General features: G+C 44.5%; 1 protein-coding gene across 3 annotated transcripts in view; it reads left to right on the top strand.

Moving 5' to 3' along the window:
• The first annotated feature begins 19,793 nt into the window (after positions 1 to 19,793).
• Positions 19,794 to 26,942, top strand: part of CRK (CRK proto-oncogene, adaptor protein) — a 66,382-nt gene continuing 59,233 nt past the window's right edge. The window contains exon 1 of one of the 3 annotated variants that reach the window (XM_060204119.1): positions 19,794 to 20,178. In XM_060204119.1, coding sequence (XP_060060102.1) covers positions 19,938 to 20,178 — 241 coding nt within the window. In that variant the 5' untranslated portion in view covers positions 19,794 to 19,937. The remainder of the gene's footprint in view (positions 20,179 to 26,942) is intronic. The other 2 variants (XM_007520414.3, XM_007520415.3) reach the window with 2 other exon arrangements.

The raw sequence follows: 26,942 nt of genomic DNA, 5'->3' as shown, positions 1-26,942 counted from the left end.
GATCTGCTGCTCGTAGCTCCGCCTCCGGAAGTCGACTGTGTTTTGTTTTTTATCTGTTTGGGTAAGGTTTGTTTATTAGGGTGGGATGGGGAGAGAAGGAGGAGGAAGAATAGGAGAAGGGAGCCAGAGCATCACTCTGGCACTGGTGATACTGAAGCAGGTCTGCAGGTGAACATCTTTCTCCCCTGCTCTGTCTTCCCCTCCACTCGATTTCTCTCTGTCCTATCCAACAACAATGACACCAATAACACAATAATAATAACCACAACAACAATAAAACAAGGGCAACAAAAAAGGAAAAAAAAGCCTCCAGGAGCAGTGGATTCCTGGTGCAGGCACCAAGCCCCAGCAGTAACCCTGGAGGCAAAAAAAAAAAAAAATGAGGGTTTGCTAAATAGCATAATGGTTATGTAAAAAAAAAAAAAAGGCAGGGGATCGGTGGCACACCTGGTAAAGCACTCACAGAAGCAAGAGTAGGGGGTCTGGCAGTAACACAGTGGATTAAGCAGACGTGGTACAAAGTGCAAGGACCTGCGTAAGGATCCTGGTTCAAGTCCCCGGGCTCCCCACCTGCAGGGCAGTCACTTCACAGGCGGTGAAGCAGGTCCACAGGGGTCTTTCTCTCCCCCTCTCTGTCTTCCCCTCCCCTCTCAATTTCTCTCTGTCCTATCCAACAGCAACGACAACAATAATAGTAACAACAAGATTGATAAACAACAAGGGCAACAAAGGGGAAAAAGGTGGCCTGCAGGAACAGTGGATTCATGGTGCAGGCACTGAGCCCCCCATGATAACCCTAGAGGCAAAAAAAAGAAGCAAAAGTAAGGACCAGCACAGTAATCCCTGTTCCAGCCCCTGGCTCCCCACCTACAGGGCGTTCACTTAACAAGTGGTGAAGCGGGTCTGTAGGTCTCTGTCTTTCCCTCTTCTCTCAGTTCCTCTGTTCTATCCAACAACAACAACGGGAATAAAAAAAAATGGCCGCCAGGACATTTGTAGTGGATTTGTAGTGCAGGCACCCAGCCCCAGCAATGATAACCCTGGAGGCAAAACAAAAACAAAAAATGGGCCAGGCTTTGGCCCACCTGGTTAAATGAATATAGTACTAAGCTCAAGGATCCAGGTTTGAGTCCCCTGCTCCCCACCTGCGGAAGGGGGGACACAAAGCAGGTCTGCAGCTGTCTATATCTCCCCCTCCTCTCAGTTCTCTCTCTTGTGCTATCCAGTAAAGGAAAAAAGGGCCAGGAGTGGTGGATTCATAGTGCAGGCACAGAGCCCCAACAATAACCCTGGAGGGAAAAAAAAAAAAAGCCTTTCATGCCTGGAACACCAAAGGTCCAGGTTTTTGGAGATGGTATTAATAAAAATTATCTTGGGGGGAGTCAGGTGGACTAGCGTAAGCATCCCAGTTTGAGCCCCCGGCTTCCCACCTGTGGGGGAGTCGCTTCACAAGCTGTGAAGGAGGTCTGCAAGTGTCTTTCTCTCCTGTCTTCCCCTCCTATCTCCATTTCTGTCTGTCCTATCCAACAATGACGACAATAATAATTACAACAATAAAGCAACAATGGCAACAAATGGAAATAAATAAAATAAATTTTTAAAAAAAGAAAAAGAGGGAGTCGGGCTGTAGCGCAGCGGGTTAAGCACAGGTGGCGCAAAGCACAAGGACCGGCATAAGGATCCCAGTTCGAACCCCGGCTCCCCACCTGCAGGGGAGTCGCTTCACAGGCGGTGAAGCAGGTCTGCAGGTGTCTATCTTTCTCTCCTCCTCTCTGTCTTTCCCTCCTCTCTCCATTTCTCTCTGTCCTATCCAACAACGACAACAACAATAATAGCTACAACAATAAAACAACAAGGGCAACAAAAGGGAATAAATAAAATAAATATTTAAAAAAATTAAAAAAGAAAAAGAAATAAATAGGGGGCGGGTGGTGGCGCACCTGGTTGAGCGCACATGTTAAAATGCGCAAGGACCCAGGTTCAAGCCCCTGGTCCCCATCTACAGGGGGAAAGCTTTGCGAATCCTGAAGCAGGGCTGCAGGTGTCTCTCTGCCTCTCTCCCTATCACCCCCTTCCCTCTTGATTTCTGACTGTCTCTATCCAATAAATATAGATAATAGGGAATCAGGTGGTAGCACAGCGGGTTAAGCACACATGGCGCAGAGCCCAAGGACCGACGTGAGGATCCCAGTTCGAGCCCCAGCTCCCCATCTGCAGGGGAAGTCGCTTCACAAGCATTGAAGCAGGTCTGCAGGTGTCTCTCTTTCTCTCCCCCTCTCTGTCTTCCCCTCCTCTCTCCATTTCTCTCTGTCCTATCCAACAACGATGACATCAATAACAACAATAATAACCACAACAATAAAACAAGGGCAACAAAAGCAAATAAATAATTATTTTTAAAAGATTATAAAAAATTTAAAATAAATAAGGCGCTGGACAGTAGTGCAGCAGGTTAAGCGCATGTGGCATGAAGCCCAAGCACTGGTGTAAGGATCCTTGTTTGAGCCCCCGGCTCCCCACCTGCAGGGGGTCGCTTCACAAGCGGTTAAGCAGGTCTGCAGGTGTCTATCTTTCTCTCCTCCTGTCTTCCCCTCCTCTCTCTATTTCTCTCTGTCCTATCCAGCAACAAGGACAGCAATAACAACAACAACCATAAACGACAAGGGCAACAAAAGGGGAAAAAATAGCTTCCAGGAGCAGTGGATTCTTAGTGCAGGCACTAAGATTAACCCCGGAGGCAAAAATAAACAAACAGACAAATAAATGGAGAGTGACAATATAGCTCACTTGGATACTGCACTGCTTTGCTATCCGCATGACCCAAATGCAAGCCTGGTCCTCACTGCTCTGAAAGGAGCTAAAAGCACTGTGGTTTCTTCCTGTCTTTCCTTGGCTCTGTATCACTCGGTCTGAAAAAAGGGTCAGCCCACAGTGGTAAAAGCCCAGAGACAACCAAAGAAAAAGATGAGCAAGAGAGAGAGAGCGCATCAATCAGGTTACCCATGTGATGGGTTCAAATTTAGGATAGGACCTCCTGTTTATAAATCTAGTGCTCTAACCACCACGCTACATCCCAGGCTGCTGCCCACCTGGTTCTTGGCCCAATGTGTAAAGTGCAGGCACCATGGGGCTCAGTAAAGAGACGCCTCAGGGCAGCGTAAGGGTTGCAAACATCCTATCACAGAAGAGAGCATATGAAGTAGTTCTCAAGGGTCAGTCTTCAGTTAGCAAATGATAACCCCAATCCAAACTGGCATGGTTAGAATAGGGCATCTATTAGAATTAGCAACCCAGTAATCCCAGGGTAGAGTTGATGGGGAAAAAAAAGTAGATGAAGAAGAGTGGGGACAAATGACCCCCAAAAGAAAGTTAGAGTCTGTGGTCTGGGAGGTGGTGCAGTGGCTGAGCCACTAGGCTCTCAACCATGAGGTCCTGAGTTCAATCCCCGGCAGCACATGTACCAGAATGATATCTGGTTCTCTCTCTCTCTCTCTCTTTTTTTTTTTTTTTTGCCTCCAGGATTATGGGGAGGGGGACTCAGTGCCTGCATCACCACTCCTGGAAGCCATTTTTTTCCCTTTTGTTGCCCTTGCTGTTTATCGGTGTTGTTACTATTATTGTTGTTGTCATTGTTAGGTAAGACAGAGAGAAATCGAGAGGGGAGGGGAAGACAGAGAGGGGCAGAGAAAGATAGATCCCTGCAGACCTGCTTCCAGCCTGTGAAGCTACTCCCCTGCAGGTGGGGAGCCGGGGGCTTGAACCGGGATCCCCACGCAGGTCTTTGTACTTTGTGCCACATGCGCTTAATCTGCTGCGCCACCGCCCAGCCACCTCTCTCTCTTTTATCTTTCTCATTGATAAATAAATAAAATCTTAGGGGCCAGGTGGTGGCACACCTGATTGAGTACACGCATTGCAGTGCACAAGGACCTGGGTTCAAGTCCCTAGTCCCCACCTGCAGGGGGAAAGCTTTGCAAGTGGTGAAGTAGTGTTCCAGGTGTCTCTCTGCCTCTCTCCTTCTCTAGCACTTCATTCTCTCTTGATTTCTGGGAGTTTCTATCAAAATCAAGATAATAAAAAAAAATTAAATAAATAAATAAAATTTTATCTATTTAATGAGAAAGGAGGAGAGAGAAAGAACCAGACATCACTGTGGCATATGTGCTGCTGGGGATCGAACTCAGGACCTCATGCTGGAGAGTCCAAAGCTTTATCACTGCACCACCTCCTGGACCACAATTTTATTTTATTTTATTTTATTTTATTTTATTTTATTTTCTTCTCTTCTCTTCTCTTTTCTTTTCTTTTCTTTTCTTTAACTTTTTGTGATCAGGGAGGTGGCGCAGTGGTAAAGCTTTGGACTCTCCAACATGAGCTCCTGAGTTTGATCCCGGCAGCACATGTGGCAGAGTGATGTCTGGTTCTTTCTCTCTCCTATCTTTCTCATAAATAAATAAAAATTAAAAAAAAAAAGAAAAGAAAATTAGAGTCTTACAGACTCTATAGAGCTCATCACTTTATGCAACAGACTTTCATGCCCGAGGCTCAAGACCCCATGTTCAGACCCCTATACCACCATAAACCAAAGCTGAGTAGTTTTTTAATTTTTTTTTAAATTTAAGAAAGGAGACATTAACAAAATCATAGGATGGGGGGTACAACTCCACACAATTCCCACCACCCAATCTCCATATCCCATCCCCTCCCCAATAGCTTTCCGATTCTCTATTGCTCTGGGAGCATGGACCCAGGGTCATTGTGGGTTGTAGAAGGTGGAAGGTCTGGCTTCTGTAATTGCTTCCCTGCTGAACATGGGTTTTTTATTTATTTTTTTAGGTTTTACTTATTTGTTTATTTATTCCCTTTTGTTGCCCTTGTTGTTTTTTATTGTTGCTATAGTTATTACTGATGTCATTGTTGTTGGATAGGGCAGAGAGAAATGGAGAGAGGAAGGGAAGACAGAGGGGGAGAGAAAGATAGACACTTGCAGACCTGCTTCACTGCCTGTGCAATGACTGCCCTGCAGGTGGGGATCCTTCTGCCCGTCCTTGTGCTTTGCACCACATGCACTTAACTCACTGCACTCCTGTACACACTTAGATTTTAATTCCTCCCACTACATTTACAAGAAAATGCAAACAGCACAATCAATTGCCACTCTTATCAGTTAACAGTGGCTCCAAAAAGCTGATAGATAAGACAGGCACTGGTTAGGTGCAATTATCAACTTTATAACTGTAATTGCTACGACTTCCTTCTCGAGCTACCTGGAATGTTTGTGAGTATGATGTCATATCCATAGCCTAAATGCCAGCAGAGGACTCTTCTGATACTTTTGAGAGGAAACCAAGAGTGACTGGGAGGTAGTGTGTGGATAAAGCACTAGAGTCTCAAACATGAGATTATAAAATTGAGCCCTGCCAAGCTCTGCTTCTCTCTCTCTCTCTCTCTCTCTCTCTCTCAAAATAAATAAATCATATCCCATGGGAAGTTCAGTGCCCTCTAGAAGATAGCTGCCAATTGCAGCAAACCAGTTTTGGCTCATCTGTCATTCAACCAATAGAGTAGAAACATAGACTCAATATCTACTATGTATTAGGCTCTCTGTCAGGCACTAGGGATATAGAATGAATAAGAAAAATTAGAGATCGCTTTCTCTCCTCTCCTTTCCTCTCCTCTCCTGGATCAACTAGGAATACCAAAGGAGACCACCCAGGACCGAAACAAGACAGGACTAGAATGACCACAGGAACCCAGTAAATCACCGGTGAGTACAAACACGTATGGCTGGTGACAGAGAGGAGAGAGGGGCCTAAAGAGAGATTAAGTGGCTGCTAACAGTTCAGCAGTTTATCAGTTGAGACACCACCTCCAGTCTGCTCCACAAACAAGGGGACAGTTTAAGGGAGGAGAGGACTCCCCAGAGACTCACCAAGTGCAACTCTGAGTCTCCATTGCTACTACCCTCAGAATCTGGAGCAGTGACAGGGAGGGACACCAGGGGACAGAGATCTAACCAGGAAACTCAGAAGACCTATAGCTCGGTGGCATAGCTGAGGGGCTGTGAAAGTCTCTTTGCATAACCACTGGACTATCTCTGCCACACCCTGCTTTATCTCTTGGTCAGGAGTCAGTTATTAAGCTAAGAAGCCTATTGATAGTTTAAAAGCCCTCAGGCTCCCATAGCCTACAGGGAAGGAAAAAAAAAAGGAAAGAGGCTTTTAAATCACTGCGCTCCAACTCAGGGATTGAAACAACTGTTAACTTCCAGCACTGTGAACCCTTTAATTAACTTACTTAGACACAAGTCAATCCAGGCAATAGTGATCAATAATTTGAAAAGTACTGATCAAGGGAACTCATAATATATAAAATGGTTAAAACAACAAGAAAAAATATTGGAGAATCGAACCAGGACAAGAGTCCAGCTAAAAGTCCTCCAGAGGGTGAAGCACAAAATAATGAGTTCAACATCCAAACATTAGCTAAGGAAATAATAACAGGAGTGAGTAAAGAATTTGAAAAAATTGTAATCAGAAATGCAGGAACAACAAATGAGACTATGGAAGAAAATACTAATTATCTCATGGTTATTAGAGAGCTGAAAGTTGAAATTGCTGGGCTAAGAATGCAACTAGCTGAACAAGCTAAAACAGTATCAGAGCAGGGCAACAAAATAGATGAACTCCAGAACACAGTAGAGGGCAGAGAGAATAGAATCTATGAGGCTGAAGACAGAATTAGCAAGATTGAGGATGAATTAGAGACAACTAAGAAAGAAGTAAGAGATCTCAAAAAGAGATTAAGAGATGCTGAGAACAACAACAGAGTCCTATGGATGACTTCAAAAGAAACAATATACGCATTGTTGGCATACCAGAGGAAGAGAAGGAGAGAAAGAAAGCATTTTCCAGGCCATAATAGCTGAAAACTTCTCTAGTCTACACAACATCAAAGACATAAAGATTCAAGAAGCCCAGAGGGTCCCAAACAGAATTAACCCAGACCTAAAGACACCAAGACATATCATACTCAGAATGGAAAGGAATAAGGATAAAGAAAGGATCCTGAAGGCTGCAAGAGAAAAACAAAGTGTCACCTACAAAGGAAAACCCATAAGATTAGCAGCAGACTTCTCCATACAAACACTACAGGCCAGAAGAGAATGGCAAGCTATCTATCGAGTGCTCAATGAGAAAGGCTTTCAGCCAAGAATACTATATCCTGCTAGACTGTCATTCAGACTAGATGGAGGCATCAAAACCTTCTCAGACAAGCAACAGTTGAAGGAATCAACCATCACCAAGCCTGCCCTGAAAGAAGTTCTGAAAGGTCTCCTATAAACAACCAGACCACCCCAAATAGGACATATATCAAAACACTCTAAAACTCTACAAGAATGGCGTTAAAATATCTTCAATCTTTGATATCAATAAATGTCAATGGCCTGAATTCACCTGTTAAAAGATACAGAGTAGGAAGATGGATCAGAAAACACAACCCAACAATATGCTGTCTACAGGAAACCCACCTAACTCAATAAGACAAACACAGACTTAAAGTGAAAGGATGGAAAAGTATCATACAAGCCAATGGCCCACAAAAAAGGGCAGGAACAGCTATTCTCATATCTGACATGATAGACTTTAAAATAGATAAGATTAAAAAAGATAGGAATGGACACTACTTAATGCTCAGAGGATCAGTCAATCAAGAGGACTTAACAATTATTAACATCTATGCACCCAATGAGAAGCCATCTAAATACATCAAACTTCTACTGAAAGAGCTATAGCAATATATTAACAGTAACACAATCATAGTAGGGGACTTCAACATCCCACTATCTCAACTTGACAGATCATCCAGGCAGAAAATCAATAAAGACATAAGGGAGCTAAATGAAGAGATAGATAAACTAAAACTATTGGACATTTTCAGAGTCATTCATCCCAAGAAACTGGAATACACATTTTAGTCAAATCCACAAGGGGCATTCTCAAGGATAGACCATATGTTAGGCCACAAAGACAGCATCAGCCAATCCAAGAGCATTGAAATCATCCCAAGCATCTTCTCAGACCACAGTGGAATTAAACTAACACTTAACAATCAACAAAAGATTAGTAACAGTGCCAAAATGTGGAAGCTCAACAGTACACTTCTTTTTTTTTTAATATTTATTTTATTTATTTATTCCCTTTTGTTGCCCTTGTTGTTTTATTGTTGTAGTTATTATTGTTGTTGTCATTGTTGGATAGGACAGAGAGAAATGGAGAGAGGAGGGGAAGACAGAGAGGAGGAGAGAAAGATAGACACCTGCAGACCTGCTTCACCGCCTGTTAAGCGACTCCCCTGCAGGTGGGGAGCCGGGGTTCGAACCGGGATCCTTATGCCAGTCCTTGTGCTTTGTGCCACCTGCGCTTAACCCGCTGTGCTACAGCCCAACTCCCAACAGTACACTTCTTAACAACTTCTGGGTCAAAGAGGACATCAAGGAAGAAATCAAAATGTTTCGAGAGTTCAATGAAAATGAAGACACAAGCTATCAAAATATTTGGGACACAGCTAAAGCAGTCCTAAGAGGGAAGTTCATAGCTATACAAGCACACATTAGGAAACAAGAAAAAGCACAAATAAACAGCCTGATTGCACATCTTAAAGACCTAGAAGAACAACAACAAAGGAACCCTAAAGCAACCAGAAGGACAAAAATCACTAAAGTTAGGGCAGAAATCAATAACTTTGAGAATAGGAAAACCATACAAAAGATCAACGAAAGTAAATGTTGGTTCTTTGAAAGAGTAAACAAAATCGACAAACCTTTAGCCAGACTCACAAAACAAAAAAGGGAGAAGACCCAAATAAATCGGATAGTAAATGAAAGAGGAGATATCACAACAGACACTGCAGAAACTCAACATATCATGTGAGGCTTCTATGAACAACTATATGCCACCAAGCTAGAGAACCTGGAAGAAATGGACAATTTCCTAGATACCTACCAACTTCCAGAACTAAGTAAAGAGGAAGTGGATAACATGAACAGGCCCATCACAGCTAATGAAATTGAAACAGTTATCAAAAATCTCCCCAAAAATAAAAGTCCTGGACCAGATGGTTTTACAAATGAATTCTACAAAACCTTCAAAGAAGAACTAATACCTCTACTTTTAAAAGTCTTCCAGAAGATTGAAGACACTGGGATACTCCCTGCCAGCTTCGATGAAGCCAACATCACCCTGATACCAAAAGCAGACAGGGACACAACCAAAAAAGAAAACTACAGACCAATATCTCTGATGAACATAGATGTGAAAATATTGAACAAAATTCTAGCCAACCGGATACAGCAGTATATCAAAAAGATTGTTCATCATGACCAAGTGGGGTTTATCCCAGGCATGCAAGGTTGGTTTAATATACGTAAATCAATCAATGTGATCCACCACTTCAACAAAAGCAAGACCAAAAACCACATGGTCATATCAATAGATGCAGAGAAAGCCTTTGACAAAATCCAACATCCCTTTATGATCAAAACACTACAAAAAATGGGGATAGATGGAAAATTCCTGAAGACAGTGGAGTCTATATATAGCAAACCTACAGCCAACATCATACTCAATGGTGAAAAACTAGAAGCATTTCCACTCAGATCAGGTACTAGACAGGGCTGTCCACTATCACCATTACTATTCAACATAGTGTTGGAGTTCTTGCCATAGCAATCAGGCAGGAGCAAGGAATTAAAGGGATATAGATTGGAAGAGAAGAAGTCAAACTCTCCTTATTTGCAGATGACATGATAGTATACATGGAAAAACCTATGGAATCCAGCAAGAAGCTTTTGCAAATCATCAGGCAATACAGTAAGGTGTCAGGCTATAAAATTAACATTCAAAAGTCAGTGGCATTCCTCTATGCAAACACTAAGTTAGAAGAAATTGAAATCCAGAAATCAATTCCTTTTACTATAGCAACAAAAACAATAAAACATCTAGGAGTAAACCTAACCAAAGAAGTGAAAGTCGTGTATACTGAAAATTATGAATCCCTACTCAAAGAAATTGAAAAAGACATAAAGAAGTGGAAAGATATTCCATGTTCATGGGTTGGAAGAATTAACATCATCAAAATGAATATATTACCCAGCCATCTACAAATTTAATGCTATCCCCATAAAGATCCCAAGCACATTTTTAGGAGAATAGAAAAAATGCTACAAATGTTTATCTGGAACCAGAAAAGACCTAGAATTGCCAAAACAATCTTGAGAAAAAAGAACAGAACTGGAGGCATCACACTCCCAGATCTCAAACTATATTATAGGGCCGCTGTCATCAAAACTGCTTGGTACTGGAACATGAATAGACACACTGACCAGTGGAATAGAATTGAGAGCCCAGAAATGAGGCCCCACACCTATGGACATCTAATCTTTGACAAAGGGGCCCAGACTATTACATGGGGAAAGCAGAGTCTCTTCAACAAATGGTGTTGGAAACAATGGGTTGAAACATGCAGAAGAATGAAACTGAATCACTGTATTTCACCAAATACAAAAGTAAATTCCAGGTGGATCAAGGACTTGTATGTTAGACCACAAACTATCAAATACTTAGAGGAAAATATTGGCAGAACTCTTTTCCGCATAAATTTTAAAGACATTTTCAATGAAATGAATCCAATTACAAAGAAGACTAAGGCAAGTATAAACCTATGGGACTACATCAAATTAAAAAGCTTCTTCACAGCAAAAGAAACCACTACCCAAACCAAGAGACCCCTCACAGAATGGGAGAAGATCTTTACATGCCATACATCAGATAAGAGTTTAATAACCAACATAGACAAAGAGCTTGCCAGACTCAACAACAAGACAACAAATAACCCCATCCAAAAATGGGGGGAGGACTTGGACAGAATAGTCACCACAGAAGAGATCCAAAAGGCCGAGAAACACATGAAAAAATGCTCCAAGTCTCTGGTTGTCAGAGAAATGCAAATCAAGACAACAATGAGATATCACTTCACTCCTGTGAGACTGTCATACATCAGAAAAGGTAACAGAAGCAAATGCTGGAGAGGGTGTGGGGTCAAAGGAACCCTCCTGCACTGATGGTGGGAATGTCAATTGGTCCAGTCTCTGTGGAGAACAGTCTGGAGAACTCTCAGAAGGCTAGAAATGGACCTACCCTATGGCCCTGCAATTCCTCTCCTGGGGATATATCCTAAGGAACCCAACACATCCATCCAAAAAGATCTGTGTACACATATGTTCTTGGCAGCACAATTTGTAATAGCCAAAACCTGGAAGCAACCCAGGTGTCCAACAACAGATGAGTGGCTGAGCAAGTTGTGGTATATATACACAATGGAATACTACTCAGCTGTAAAAAATGGTGACTTCACCATTTTCAGCCGATCTTGGATGGTCCTTGAAAAAATCATGTTGAGTGAAATAAGTCAGAAACAGAAGGATGAATATGGGATGATCTCACTCTCAGGCAGAAGTTGAAAAACAAGATCAGAAGAGAAAACACAAGTAGAACCTGAAATGGAATTGGCATATTGCACGCAAGTAAAAGACTCTGGGGTGGGTAGGTGGGGAGAATACAGGTCCAAGAAGAATTCAGAGGATCTAGTGGGGGTTGTATTGTTAAATGGGAAACTGGGGAATGTTATGCATGTACAAACTATTGTATTTACTGTTGAATGTAAAACATTAATTCCCCAATAAAAAAAATTTTTTTTTTAAATCTAAGAAAAAAAAAAAGAATTCCTAGCACCGCATGGAGCACTGCTCAGGTCTGGTGGTGCTAGGAACTGAACCTAGGACCTCTTACATACAAATTCCCTATGCAACTACTGTGCTGTCTGCCTGCTCTCTCAATAATCAGTCCTTTCATTCTCTTCGTAGCAAAGTGGCGGGCTAGTGAAATAGCTCACTTAGATAATGTGTGGCTTTGCCATGTATGTAACCAGGTTTACATCTGACCTTTACCTCCACCACATCACAAGAAGCTTCACTGTTGTGGTCTCTCTCTCTTTGTCTGAAAAACTCATCCTGCAGTGGTGAAGCCACATTAATAGCAAAAAAAAAAAAAAAGAAAAGAAAAAAAAGGGTGGGTGGGTGGGCAGTGTTGCACCCAGTTTAGCACACATAGTACTAAGTGCCAGTGCCCATGCAAGGGTCCAAGTTTGAGCTTCTGGCTCCCCACCTGCAGAGGGATGCTCCACAAATGGTGAAACAGGTCTACAGGTGTCTTATCTTTCTCACTCCCTCTCTATCTGCCCCTCCCCTCTCAATTTCTCTCTGTCCTATTGAATAAAATAGAAAAATGGCTACCAGGGGTAGTGGATTTGTAGCGCTGGCACCAAGCCCCAGCAATAACCCTGGAGGCTAAACAACAACAACAAAACAAACGAAAGGGGGCCAGGAGGTACCACAGTGGTTTAAGCGCACATGGCTGAAGCACTGCCATAAGGATCCCCATTTGAGCTTCCGGCTCCCCACCTACAGAGGGGTCTCTTCACAAGTAGTGAAGCAGGTCTGCAGAGCCCCAGCAATAACCCTGGAAGCAAAAAAAAAAAAGGAGAGGAGAGATGGAGGAGGAAGGGAGGAAGGAGAAGAAAAAGGAGGAGGAGGAAGAAAGTAGAAATGTTGTGTAGAATGAACTGCACAGGGGGTCGGGAGGTAGCACATGTGGTGCAAAGAACCAGCGGAAGGATCCAGGTTCGAACCCCGGCTCCCCACCTATAGGGGAGTCACTTCACAGGCGGTGAAGCAGGTCTGCAGGTGTCTATCTTTCTCTACTCCTCTGTCTTCCCCTCCTCTCTCCATTTCCCTCTGTCCTATCCAACAACGAATGACATCAACAAATAATAACCACAAGGCTACAACAACAAGGGCAACAACAGGGAGAAAAAATGGCCTCCAGGGGCAGTGGATTCATGGTGCAGGCACCGAGCCCAGCAATAACCCTGGAGGAAAAAAAAAAAAAAAGAATGAACTGCACAGCTGTATGAGACATTTTGGCACATACCAAGCAGGCAGGTAAACATTCTGCAATAAAAATTACTTCAGGCATGGAAGACATTATAATGATTATGTAAACACTCTCATGCCTGAGGCTCTGAGGTCTCAGGTTCAATTCCTAGCATTACTATAAACCAGAGTTGAGCATTGTCTGGGAAAAAAGAAAGGGGAGAGAGAGAAAGAAAGGAAGAAAGGAAGGGAGAAAGAAAGCAAGCAGCCAGAGGGCCAGGCGGTAGTACAGTGGGTTAAACGCACATGGTGCAAAGCACAAGGATCAGTGTAGGGTTCCTAGTTGAAGCCCCGGCTCCCCCCTGCAGGGGGGTCGCTTCACATGTAGTGAAGCAGGTCTGCAGGTGTCTATCTTTCTCTCCGCCTCTCTGTCTTCCCCTCCTCTCTGGATTTCTCTCTGTTCTATCCAACAACAATAGCAATAACAACAATAACAATAACCACGGGAGTCGGTTGGTAGCACAACCGGTTAAGTGCACGTGGTGCAAAGTGCAAGGACTGGAGTGAGGATCCCGGTTCAAGTCCCAGGCTCCCCACGTGCAGGGGAGTCGCTCCACAGGCATTGAAGCAGGTCTGCAGGTGTCTGTCTTTCTCTCCCCCTCTCTGTCTTCCCCTCCTCTCTCCATTTCTCTCTGTCCTATCCAAAAACGATGACATCAACAACAATAATAACTACAACAACAATAAAAACAAGGGCAACAAAAAGGAAATAAATAAATATTTTTTAAAAACAGTAACAATAACCACAATAAACAAGAACGACAAAAGGGAAAAAATGGCCTCCAGGAGCAGTGTATTTTTTAAAAAATATTAAATATATATATATATATATATATATATATATATATATATATATATATAAAAGAAAAAAAAGGACAAGGGAAAAAATCGGGCATCTGTGACGTGATGACCCTTCCTCAGGGGAGCAGTGTATTTGTTTTGCAGGCACGGAGCTCCGGCAATAACCCTGGAGGCAAATAATAATAATAAATTTAAATTTTAATTTTAAAAATAATGAAAAAAAAAAAGAGAAAGCCATTCTTTGGTCCAGTCAGGAGGGGAGGAAATGGTAGACTTTAGCTTTTTTTTTTTTTTAAATTTATTTCTTTATTGGGGAATTAATGTTTTACATTCAACAGTAAATACAATAGTTTGTACATGCTTAACATTCCCCAGTTTCCCATTTTTTAATTTTAATTAATTAATTAATTAATTGGGGAATTAATGTTTTACATTCAACAGTAAATACAATAGTTTGTACATGCATAACATTCCCCAGTTTCCCATTTAACAATACAACCCCCACTAGGTCATTCATCATCCTTCATGGACCTGTATTCTCCCCGCCCACCCACCCCAGAGTCTTTTACTTTGGTGCAATATGCCAATTCCATTTCAGGTTCTACTTGTGTTTTCTCTTCTGATCTTGTTTTTCAACTTCTGCCTGAGAGTGAGATCATCCCATATTCATCCTTCTGTTTCTGACTTATTTCACTCAACATGATTTTTTCAAGGACCATCCAAGATCGGCTGAAAACGGTGAAGTCACCATTTTTTACAGCTGAGTAGTATTCCATTGTGTATATATACCACAACTTGCTCAGCCACTCATCTGTTGTTGGACACCTGGGTTGCTTCCAGGTTTTGGCTATTACAAATTGTGCTGCCAAGAACATATGTGTACACAGATCTTTTTGGATGGATGTGTTGGGTTCCTTAGGATATATCCCCAGGAGAGGAATTGCAGGGCCATAGGGTAGGTCCATTTCTAGCCTTCTGAGAGTTCTCCAGACTGTTCTCCACAGAGGCTGGACCAATTGACATTCCCACCATCAGTGCAGGAGGGTTCCTTTGACCTCACACCCTCTCCAGCATTTGCTTCTGTTACCTTTTCTGATGTATGACAGTCTCACAGGAGTGAAGTGATATCTCATTGTTGTCTTGATTTGCATTTCTCTGACAACCAGAGACTTGGAGCATTTTTTCATGTGTTTCTCGGCCTTTTGGATCTCTTCTGTGGTGACTATTCTGTCCAAGTCCTCCCCCCATTTTTGGATGGGGTTATTTGTTGTCTTGTTGTTGAGTCTGGCAAGCTCTTTGTCTATGTTGGTTATTAAACTCTTATCTGATGTATGGCATGTAAAGATCTTCTCCCATTCTGTGAGGGGTCTCTTGGTTTGGGTAGTGGTTTCTTTTGCTGTGAAGAAGCTTTTTAATTTGATGTAGTCCCATAGGTTTATACTTGCCTTAGTCTTCTTTGTAATTGGATTCATTTCATTGAAAATGTCTTTAAAATTTATGCGGAAAAGAGTTCTGCCAATATTTTCCTCTAAGTATTTGATAGTTTGTGGTCTAACATACAAGTCCTTGATCCACCTGGAATTTACTTTTGTATTTGGTGAAATACAGTGATTCAGTTTCATTCTTCTGCATGTTTCAACCCATTGTTTCCAACACCATTTGTTGAAGAGACTCTGCTTTCCCCATGTAATAGTCTGGGCCCCTTTGTCAAAGATTAGATGTCCATAGGTGTGGGGCCTCATTTCTGGGCTCTCCATTCTATTCCACTGGTCCGTGTGGGGGGAGAGAAAGATAGACACCTGCAGACCTGCTTCACCTGTGAAGTGACTCTCCTGCAGGTGGGGATCCGGGGGCTTGAACCGGGATCCTTATGCCAGTGCTTGGGCTTCACCCCATGTATGCTTCTTCCCTCCTTTTATCTTTGCTTCTCCAGGTATCCACCCCTTTCCCACCATATGGAGCCCTTCCTGAGTAAGAAGGTAGCTAACTGTGTGGGTCAGATCTTAGGTTTGTGGGGATAGGGTAGTGGCAAAGTAATCATTATAACTTCCAAACCTGGTGTGTGTAGGGAGAGAAAAAGAGGGGCATGAGGAGAAGGATGGCGGCTAGGCATGATCTGCTCTTTTGTTCTTTAGTTTTTTTAAATTAATTTAATTAATTTTTTTTTTTGCCTCCAGGGTTATTGCTGGGGCTCAGTGCCTGCACTATGAATCCACTGCTCCCGGAGGCTATTTTTTTTCCTTTTGTTGCCCTTGTTCTTTATCGATGTTGTGGTTATTATTGCTGTTATTGGTGTCACTGTTGGATAGGACAGAGAGAAATGGAGAGAGGAGGGGAAGATAGGAGGGGGAGAGAAAGACAGACACCTGCAGACCTGCTTCACCACCTGTGAAGCGACTCCCCTCCAGGTGAGGAGCTGGGGGGCTCGAACCGGGATCCTTAAGCCTGTCCTTGTGCTTTGTGCCACCTGCACTTAACCCACTGCGCTACCGCCTGACTCTCTCTGTTCTCATTTTTTTTTTAATTATTTCTTTATTGGGGAATTAATGTTTTACATTCAACAGTAAATACAATAGTTTGTACATGCATAACATTCCCCAGTTTCCCATTTAACAATATAACCCCCACTATGTCATTTATCATCCTTCATGGACCTGTATTCTCCCCACCCACCCACCCCAGAGTCTTTTACTTTGGTGCGATACGCCAATTCCATTTCAGGTTCTACTTGTGTTTTCGTTTCTGGTCTTGTTTTTCAACTTCTGCCTGAGAGTGAGATCATCCCATATTCATCCTCCTGTTTCTGACTTATTTCACATAACATGAATTTTTCAAGGTCCATCCAAGATCTGAAAACAGTGAAGTCACCATTTTTTACAGCTGAGTAGTATTCCATTGTGTATATATACCACAACTTGCTCAGCCACTCATCTGTTGTTGGACACCTGGGTTGCTTCCAGGTTTTGGCTATTACAAATTGTGTTACCAAGAACATATGTGTACACAGATCTTTTTGGATGGATGTGTTGGGTTCCTTAGGATATATCCCCAGGAGAGGAATTGTAGGATCATAGGGTAGGTCCATTTCTAGCCTTCTGAGAGTTCTCCAGACTGTTCTCCACAGAGGTTGGACCATGTACTCTTGTTTTAATGCCACTCTGTTCCTAGGGGCTGTGTTTACCCCTTCCCAATTTATTTTTTTTATGATTTTATCTAATTAGGGGTCAGTTGTTGGTGCACTTGATAGAGCACACATATAACCATATGCAGTTACCCAGATTCAAGCCCTTGACTCCATCTGCATGGAGGAAGGCTCATAAGCAGTAAAGCAGGGCTGCAGGTATCTCTCTTTTTCTCTCCCCCCCCTTTTTTTTCCCTCCAGGGTTATCACTGGGGCTTCGTGCTGACACTGCTCCTGGTGGCCATTTTTTCAATTTTATTGTATAAGATAGATAGAAATTAAAAGAGATGGGGGAGATAGAGAGGGAGAGAGAAAGACACCTGCAGACCTGTTTCACCGCTTGTTAAGTTTTTCCCCTGCTTGTGGGGAATCAGAGGCTCATACCTGGATCTTTGTGCAGGTTCTTGTGCTTAGTATTATATACACTTAGCTGAGTGTGCCACCACCTGACCCCCCCTTCTCCTTTTAAACTTTTATTTACTTATGAATGAGAAAGACAGGAGGAGAGAGATTGAACCAGCTATCACTCTGGTACATGTACTGCTGGGGATCAAACTCAAGACCTTATGCTAGAGAGTTCAATGCTTTATCCACTGAGCCACCACCCAGACCACTGTATCTCTACCTCTATTTCTGTCTCCCCCTTCTTATTTCTGTCTCTATCCAACAAATAAAATATGTTAAAATAATTTTACCCATAGTTTTTGATGAGAAAGAATCCACAGAGTTGGGAGAATCAAACTCAGGACCCCATGCTTCCAGTTGCAACAGACTCACTGTAATTTAGAAAGTGTGTTCTGGGTGTTCTGGGAGATGGCGCAGTGGATAAAGTATTGGATTCTCAGGCTAGGTGGTGGTGCACCTGGTTAAGTGCATACATTACAATGCACAAGGACACAGGTGGTGAAGCAGGACTGTAGGTGTCTCTCTGTTTCTTTCCCTCTCTCCTCCCCCCTCCCCTCTCAATTTCTGTTTGACTCTATCCAATAATAAATAAAATAAAATAAAATAAAATAAAAAGTATTGGACTCTCAAGCATGAGGTTCCAAGTTCAATCCCCAGCAGCACATGTACCACAGTGATGTCTGGTTCTTTCTCTCTCTCCTTTAATCTTTCTCATGAATAAATAAATAAAATCTTAAAAAAAAAAAAGCAAAAGAAAGTGTGTTCTGGCACATATGTGCAATGCAACGTGGGGCAGTAAGCCAACAGAGCACCAGCAAGATGGCTGCTACAGGAATATAGATGTAGATATGGAACATGGACCATCAAACAGAGATGACTATGAAGGCAAGGAGAGAAATCATGCCACTTTTATTAGAGTTTGGAAGAATATGGATAGATGCTTTTTTTTTTTCTTCCTGCCACTAGGATTATTGATAGGGCTGCCCACTTGTGCATTTACATGTTACCAAGTAGAGTTGTGTTACTTTTTTGTGTTTTTTTAAAATTTATTTTTTACATTTATTTATTTATTTATTTTACCAGAGCACTGTTCAGCTCTGGCTTATGGTGGGGTGGGGGATTGAACCTGGGACTTCAAAGCCTCAGGCATGAGATTCTGTTTGTGTAAGCATTATGCTATCTACCCTCTGCCCCATTTTTTCTTTTAACTGGTGAGAGACAGTGAGAGAGATAGAGAAATACCACAGCACAGTACTATCACTAATGAAGCTTCCCCGGTGTAAGTGCTCCCATGTTGTTGTCCAGGGGCTGGAACCTGGGTCTTTGTGCATGATAAAATGTGAGCTCTACCTGGTGAGCTACCTCCCAGTAGAAGACTTTTGAGCAATTTTTATTGCTGCTGCCACCGGGGCTTCTCTGGACTTTCCTACCTCAGCAATTCCAATGCTTCTGGAGTGAAGTATCCTCCCCCTCCCCCAGCCACCCCACCTGCACATAAACACACACACAGGGTGACAGGCACAGAGGGAGAGAGCAACAGAGAGAAGGGACACTGCCTGTGAAGCTTCCCCTTTGTGTAGTGTTCCCATATGACGGGGTGTTGAAACCCGGGTCCTCCCTCATAAAAGTATGAGCTCTACCAGGTGAGCTATCTCCTGGCCCTTGAGAGACACTTTTGTCTGAGTTGGTGCAGATATTCTGTTCCCTTTGTCTTGAATGCCTTTCTCCAACCGCCACTCAGTATTCATCAACTCACGCCACCTCTTGGAACCCTTCAGGGACTGGATTAGAGGGCCATGTCCTGTGTTCCTACAGTTTCTTGTCTCTCCCCTTGTCACTGCACTTCCTGTTCCTTTGTCATGGACAGTTTCCTGGTTCCTCCTACCGGCCTGTGGATTTAGTGAGTTCAGGGCCTAACCTTGACCACCTCTGCACCTCTGGACAAAATGTGGTGGATAACTGCTGAATAAATCAATAATAATAATAATAATAATAATAATAATACAAAAACAACTTAGTGGATTCAGGGTCAGAGAAGCTCGAGAAACCATCAGTAAAAGATCGAGTTCTACTCTTCTGGAATCTTTACCTAGAACTCCCAGGGCCTTCCAGGAACTTGGAAGTCTGGTGGAGGAAAAAAACCGCAGGGTCAGACACAAACCTTTGCGCAGCGCTGCCTGCCCCGCCCCCCGTTTCTGGACTCCGCCTCCCCAACCTCCGCAATCCTGGTCCCCACCCGGCCGCGACGCCCAGGAGGCCGCATGCGCGGTGCGCACGCCAGTGGTCCCATGCCCTTCTCCCAATGGCGGGTGGAGGTCCCCTTCCCGGCATCCTCCCCGAGGCGCGGCGCGCGTCACTTCCGGTGGGGAAGGCCCGCGGCCGCCGCCGCCATTTCGGGCGCTGCTGTGAACCGGGACCCGAGCCGGTCCGCTGGGCGGCGGGCGCCGGGGCTGGAGGGCGCGCGCGGCGGCGGCCCAGCGTGTAGGCGCGGAGGCGGCCATGGCGGGCAACTTCGACTCGGAAGAGCGGAGTAGCTGGTACTGGGGGCGGCTGAGTCGGCAGGAGGCGGTGGCGATGTTGCAGGGCCAGCGGCACGGGGTGTTTCTGGTGCGGGACTCGAGCACCAGCCCCGGGGACTATGTGCTCAGCGTGTCCGAGAACTCGCGGGTCTCCCACTACATCATCAACAGCAGCGGCCCGCGCCCTTCGGTGCCGCCGTCTCCCGCCCAGCCTCCGCCCGGTGAGGGACAGACGGGACGGGAGGCCCCGGGGCGGGGTTGAGGGCCCCGGGACTCCGCCAGACGACCCGCACGAGGGACGCGGGGAGAAGGCTGGAGCCGGGCAGGCCGGGCCCCACCGGCGAGCGGGAGCGGGAGCGCGTGTGGGAGGAGGAGCCGCTGACCGAGGCGGCTGGGTGTGACTCGGGAGGACAGTCCGGGGGAAGGGGAACTGCCCGGGCTGCAGGGTGGGGCTGGCGCCCGGGCCGGGCAGCGTGGGGACAAAGAGCCCGGGGGGTGTGGGCCCTGCGGAGCCAGCCCTTGGCAGCGGTGCCCAGCGGGAACCCGACAATCCTACAAGTGGCTTTTTAGGCTGGAAGCATTTCCTGCAGGCTTGGAGAGCCTTCTTGGCTGCAGACGCGCGCTCGCTCTCTCTCTCCCCTGGTGGCCTTGGGTAGGAAGTCAACACATACTGGCCGGGAGGGACGGAGACACCCTCAGGAAACCGGTCAGCTTTTTCCTTTCTTGGGCATTTTTCCAAAAGACTTTACAGTCCCGTCCCCGTCCCCGTCCCCCCCCCCCCCCAGGATGAAGGTGGTGAGCTAAGTGCCTTGGTGATAAGAGGGAAAAGCCTGTACGGCCAGCGCAGAATAAGTGGGTGCTCGGCTGCTGCCGGGAGAGTTGAGAGTCTAGAGACAGAGACTGTCGCCCACAAGTAGCGGGTTCTGTTAGTCAAGGTTTTTAAATGAGGGACACCCCCCCACCACCACCCCCAGGACAAGAACTAGAAACAAACCGGTGGAAACTGCTCTTTCCCTAAATGTGAATGGAGCTTTAATTTTATCTGGTACTCAATCATTGTCAGTCTTTTTTAATTTATTTAAAAATTTTTATTTATTTTTCCCTTTTGTTGCCCTTGTTTTTGTTGTTATTGTAGTTATTATTGTTGTTATTGATGTCGTTGTTGGATAGGACAGAGAAATGGAGAGAGGAGGGGAAGACAAAGAGGGGGAGAGAAAGACACCTGCAGACCTGCTTCACCGCCTGTGAAGCGACTCCCCTGGAGGTGGGGAGCCGGGGGCGTGAACCGGGATCCTTATGAACTGGGATCCTTATGCCGGTCCTTGCACTTCGCGCCATGTGCACTTAACCCGCTGAGCTACCGCCCGACTCCCTTTATTTTTATTTTTTTAAGTTTATTTATTTATTAGAGACTGAGAAATGAGAAGGGAGGCAGGAGATAAAGAGACAGTGGTTCGGGAGGTGGTGCAGTGGATAAAGCACTAGACTCTCAAGCGTGAGGTCCTGAGTTCGAGCCCTGGCAGAACATATACCAGAGTGATGTCTGGTTCGTCTCTCTGTCCTACTGTCTTTCTCATCAATAAATAAGTACAATCCTTTAAAAATGAAAAAAAGAGACAGACACCTGCAGGCCTGCTTCACCACTTGTGAACCCAGGTTCTTGTGCACTATAATGTGTGCAGTCAGTCAGGTGCACCACCAACTTGCCCCTGAAACTCAGTTCTTCCTTTTTTTTTTTTTTTTTAAATTAATTAATTTATTTTCCCTTTTGTTGCCCTTGTTTATCGTTGTTGTTGTTATTGCTGTCGTTGTTGGATAGGACAGAGAGAAATGGAGAGAGGAGGGGAAGACAGAGGGGCAGAGAAAGATAGACACCTGCAGACCTTCACCACCTGTGAAGCGGCTTCCCTGCAGGTGGGGAGCCGGGGGCTTGAACCGGGATCCTTATGCGGATCTTTGTGCTTTGTGCCACCTGCGCTTAACCCTACGCCCGACTCCCCCCCCCTTTTTTTTTTTTTAAGATTTTATTTATGACGAAGACAGGTGGAGAGAGAGAGGAAAAAAACAGACATCCTCTGGTACATGTGCTGCTGGGGATTGAACTTGGGACCTCATACTTAAGAGTTCAGTGCTTTATGCACTGTTCCAACTCCTGGACCACTGAAAGTCTTTTTTTTTTTTTACAATAACCTTTATTTTTTTGCCTCCACAGGGTTATCGCTGGGGCTTGTTGCCTGCACTAGGAATCCACTGCTCCTGGAGGCCATTTTTTCCCCTATTGTTGCCCTTTTTTTCATTGTTGTTACTAGTATTGCCCTCATTGGATAGGACAGAGAGAAATCGGGAGAGGATGATAAGACAGAAAGAAGACACGAGCAGAGGGGACCGGGTGGTGGCACACCTGGTTGAGCACACATGTTATAGTGCTCTAGGACCCGGGTTCAAGCCCCCGGTCCCCACCTGCAGAGGGAAAGCTTTGCAAGTGGCGAAGTAGGGCTGTAGGTGTCTCTCTTTCTCCCTCTCCATCTCCCCTACCTTATCAATTTCTGCCTGTTTCTCTCTATCCAATAAATAAAGACAATAATAATTAAAAAAAAAAGACACAAGCAGAGAAAGAAAGACATGGGCAGACTGCTTTGAAGCAACCACCCTGGGGTCTCGAAATGGGAACTTTTAGGCCAGTCCTTGCTCTTTGTGCCATGTGCGCTTAACCCGCTGCTCTACTGCCCGGCCCCTTTATTGGATAGAGACAGCCAGAAATCAAGAGGTAAGAGAGAGACACAGAGACAACTGCAGCACTGCTTCACCACTCAAGAAACTTTCCCCTGCAAGTGGGGCGGGGGGGCACAAACCTGGGTCCTTATACACTGTAGTGTATGCAGTCGTCCAGGTGCGCCACCATCCAGCCCCTTGAAACTCAATTTTTTTTTTTTTTTAAAGAACTTGTGTATTTATTCATGAGAGAGAGAAAGAACCAGACATCACTCTGGTACATGTGCTGCCAGGGATTGAACTCAGGACCTCAGGCTTTGAGAGTCCAGTGGTCTTTCCACTACGCCACCTCCCGGACCACAAAACTCAGTTCTTTTTTTTTTTTTAATATTTATTTTATTTATTTATTCCCTTTTGTTGCCCTTGTTGTTTTATTGTTGTAGTTATTATTGTTGTTGTCGTTGTTGGATAGGACAGAGAGAAATGGAGAGAGGAGGGGAAGACAGAGAGGAGGAGAGAAAGATAGACACCTGCAGACCTGCTTCACCGCCTGTGAAGCGACTCCCCTGCAGGTGGGGAGCCGGGGTTCGAACCGGGATCCTTATGCCGGTCCTTGTGCTTTGCGCCACCTGCGCTTAACCCGCTGCGCTACAGCCAGACTCCCAAAACTCAGTTCTTAACCTTTCAATTGTTATGTTGTTGTTGCCACCAGAATTATTGCTGGGGCTCCTTGCTGGCGCTAGCAATCCAATGTTCCCAGAGACCATTTTTTCCTGTCATATAGTTACATAGATAACTTTTATTAATTAGGACAGAGAAATTGAGAGAGGAAAGGGAGTAGAGAGGGAAGAAGAAAGACACCTGCAGACCTGTTTCACCACTCCTGGGGCATCTCCCCTACAGGTGGGGAGCTGGGGCTCAAACCTGGGTCCTTGTACTTGTTAATATGTATGTTTAACTGATGTGCTACTACCCAGCCTCCCAATTAAGTATGTGGTTTTTTGTTTGTTTTTTAGTTTTATGTTTATGAACAATGTTTATGTTTATGAATAGCAAACTTGGGACCTCACATTTATTCTGCCACCTTCTCAGCCACTTGCATATGTGTTTTGATGGCTGCAAATTTTGGAGATGACAGGTCTATTAGCTTGAACTTTTTCCATATCTTGGCATTATGACCAATGTCTCAGTGCTTACCTTGATCTTGAGCCCCACCTTTTCGTAACAGATAAGAGTGCAGATCCATGGCTCCTTAGAGAAGGTAAAGAGTGCCAGAGATTGTGGATGGGGTGCAGAAAGTACATGGGCATTGTGGGAATTATTTTCCACAAAGGGTAGTTGATTCATGAAAGCTACTTAAATCTTTGCTCTCTTCCTTCCTCATTGAGAACATTCTTTTATTTATTGTTACTGAGTTTTCTTTCTTTTTTTTATTTCTTTATTGGGAAATTAATGTTTTACATTCAACAGTAAATACAATAGTTCGTACATGCATAACATTCCTCAGTTTCCCATATAACAATACAACCCCCACTAGGTCCCCATCATCCTTCATGGACCTGCATTCTCCCCACCCACCAACCCCAGAGTCTTTTACTTTGGTGCAATATTAATTTTTCACTTTATTCAGTATTTTCTTTTATAATATCACAGAAGAATTTGGGTTTTACTTTAAAAGGCATACTAGTTCCAGGTAGCTAGCTCACTTGTAAAGTGCATTTGCTCTGTAATGGGCATAGCCTAGACTGCAGTCCCTTCCCAACTGCACTGAAGGAAGCTTCAATGCTCTGGTGCCTGTCTCTGTTTGACTCTGCCCTTCTGTCTGGAAAAGTTGACATGGAATGGTAAAGGCCCAGCGAGGAATAAAAGAAGGCATATCATTAGCTAGTATTTGTTGACTAGTTACTCATGCACTTTGCCAAGTGTTTAACCTTATTTTACTATCTGTAACAACTTGTAATCTTCATTTATTAAAATGTTTCCATTTTATAGATGTATAAACAGTTTAGTAACTTGCCCAAAGGTCACACAGCTAGTGAATGATTGAATTAGAATTTCAACCTAGAAATTCTGACTTGAAAACTGACTTTATTCCTTTCCTTTTTAAAAAAATTTTTTTTATTATCATTATTTATTGGATAGAGACAGCCAGAAATCAAGAGGGAAGGGGGAGGATACAGAAGAAGAGAGACAGAAGCTCTGCTTCACCACTCATGAAGCTTTCCCGGGTAGGTGGGGACTGGGTACTTGAACCTGGGTCCTTGCGCATTGTAACGTGTGTTCAACCAGGTGCACCACCACACAACCCTGACTTGATTCCTTTCTGTCAAACCCCTTCCTTCCTTCCTTATATCCTTCCTTCCCCTACTTTTTGTTGACCTTGTTTATTGTTGTTATTAGCATTGTTGTTATTGTTGAATAGGACAGAGAGAAATCGAGAGGAGGGGAAGACACAGAAAGGGAAAGAAAGACCTGAAAACCTGCTTCACTGCCAGTGAACCGACTCCCCTGCAGGTGTGGAGCCGGAGGCTCGAACCAGGATCCTTACTCAGGTCTTTGCACTTTGCACCATGTGGACTTAACTTGGTGCTACTGCCTGTTCTCCACTTTTCTTTTTTTTTTTTAATTATTTTTTTTATTTTTGAGAGAGATGCAGAGAGAGAGACACACAGAGAAACAAACACCAGAGCACTGCTCAGCTCTGGCTTATGGTGGGGTGGGGGATTGAACCTGGGACTTAGGAGCCTCAGGCATGAGAGTCTGTTTGCATAACCATTATGCTATCACCCCCACTCTTTTCTTTTCCTTTTCTTTTCTTTTTTTCCCTCCAGGGTTATTGCTGGGCTCGGTGCCTGCACCATGAATCCACCGCTCCTGGAGGCCATTTTTCCCCCTTTTTGTTGCCCTAGTTGTTGCAGCCTCCTTGCGGTTATTATTGCCATTGTTGGCGTTGCTTTGTTGTTGGATAGGACAGAGAGAAATGGAGAGAGGAGGGGAAGACAGAGAGAGAGGGGAGAGAAAGACAGACACCTGCAGACCTGCTTCACCGCCTGTGAAGCGACTCCCCTGCAGGTGGGGAGCCGGGGGCTCGAACCGGGATCCTTACGCCGGTCCTTGCGCTTTGCGCCACATGTAGTTAACCCACTGCGCCACCGCCCGACCCGTTTCGTTTCGTTTCTTTTCTTTTCCTGCCTTCCTGCCTTTCTTTATTTTTTTCCCTTTATATTTATTTCCCTTTTGTTGCCCTTGGTTTTTTTTCTTTTTTTTTTTTTTTTCCTCCAGGGTTATTGCTGGGCTCGGTGCCTGCACCATGAATCCACCGCTCCTGGAGGCCATTTCCCCCCCCCTTTTGTTGTCCTTGTTGTAGCTTCGTTGTGGTTATTATTATTGCCCTTGTTGACGCAATTCGTTGTTGGATAGGACAGAGAGAAATGGAGAGAGGAGGGGAAGACAGAGAAGGGGAGAGAAAGACAGACACCTGCAGACCTGTTTCACCGCCTGTGAAGCGACTCCCCTGCAGGTGGGGAGCCGGGGGCTCGAACCGGGATCCTTACGCCGGTCCCTGCGCTTTGCGCCACATGTGCTTAACCCACTGCGCCACCGCCCGACCCCCACCCTTGTTTTTCTTATTGTTGTAGTTGTTATTGTTGTTGATGATGATGTCGTTGTTAGGACAGAGAGAAATGGAGAGGAGGGGAAGACAGGGAGAGAGAAAGATAGACATTAGCAGACCTGCTTCACCGCCTGTAAAGCGACTCCCCTGCAGGTGGGGAACCGGGTGCTTGAACTGGGATGCTTACACTGGTCCTTGTGCTTCGCACCACTTGTGCTTAACATGCTGCTCTACTGCTTGACTTTTTTTTTTTTTATTACAGATTTTATTTATTTATTTATTAATATTAGGAGGAGAGAGAGAAAGAACCAGACATCATTTCGGTACATCTGCTAGGGATTGAATTTAGGTCCTCATGCTTGAGAGTCCAACACTTTTTTAAAAAAAATATTGATTCCCTTTTGTTGCCCTTGTTTTATTGTTGTCGTCGTTGTTGTTGGATAGGACAGAGAAATGGAGAGATGGGGAAGACGGGAGAGAAAGATAGACACTTGCAGACCTGCTTCACCGTTTGTGAAACGACCCCCCCTGCAGGTAGGGAGCTGAGGGCTTGAACTGGGATCCTCGTGCTGCTCCTTGCGCTTAGCGCCATGTGTGCTACACTATCACCCGACCCTCAGGTAATTCCATTTTTACTTGACTCTCCCTACAGTTTTCCAA

Source organism: Erinaceus europaeus, chromosome 12 (genome assembly GCF_950295315.1).
Source record: "Erinaceus europaeus chromosome 12, mEriEur2.1, whole genome shotgun sequence".
Lineage (NCBI taxonomy): Eukaryota > Metazoa > Chordata > Mammalia > Eulipotyphla > Erinaceidae > Erinaceus > Erinaceus europaeus.
This window is presented reverse-complemented; position numbering and strand designations above follow the sequence as displayed.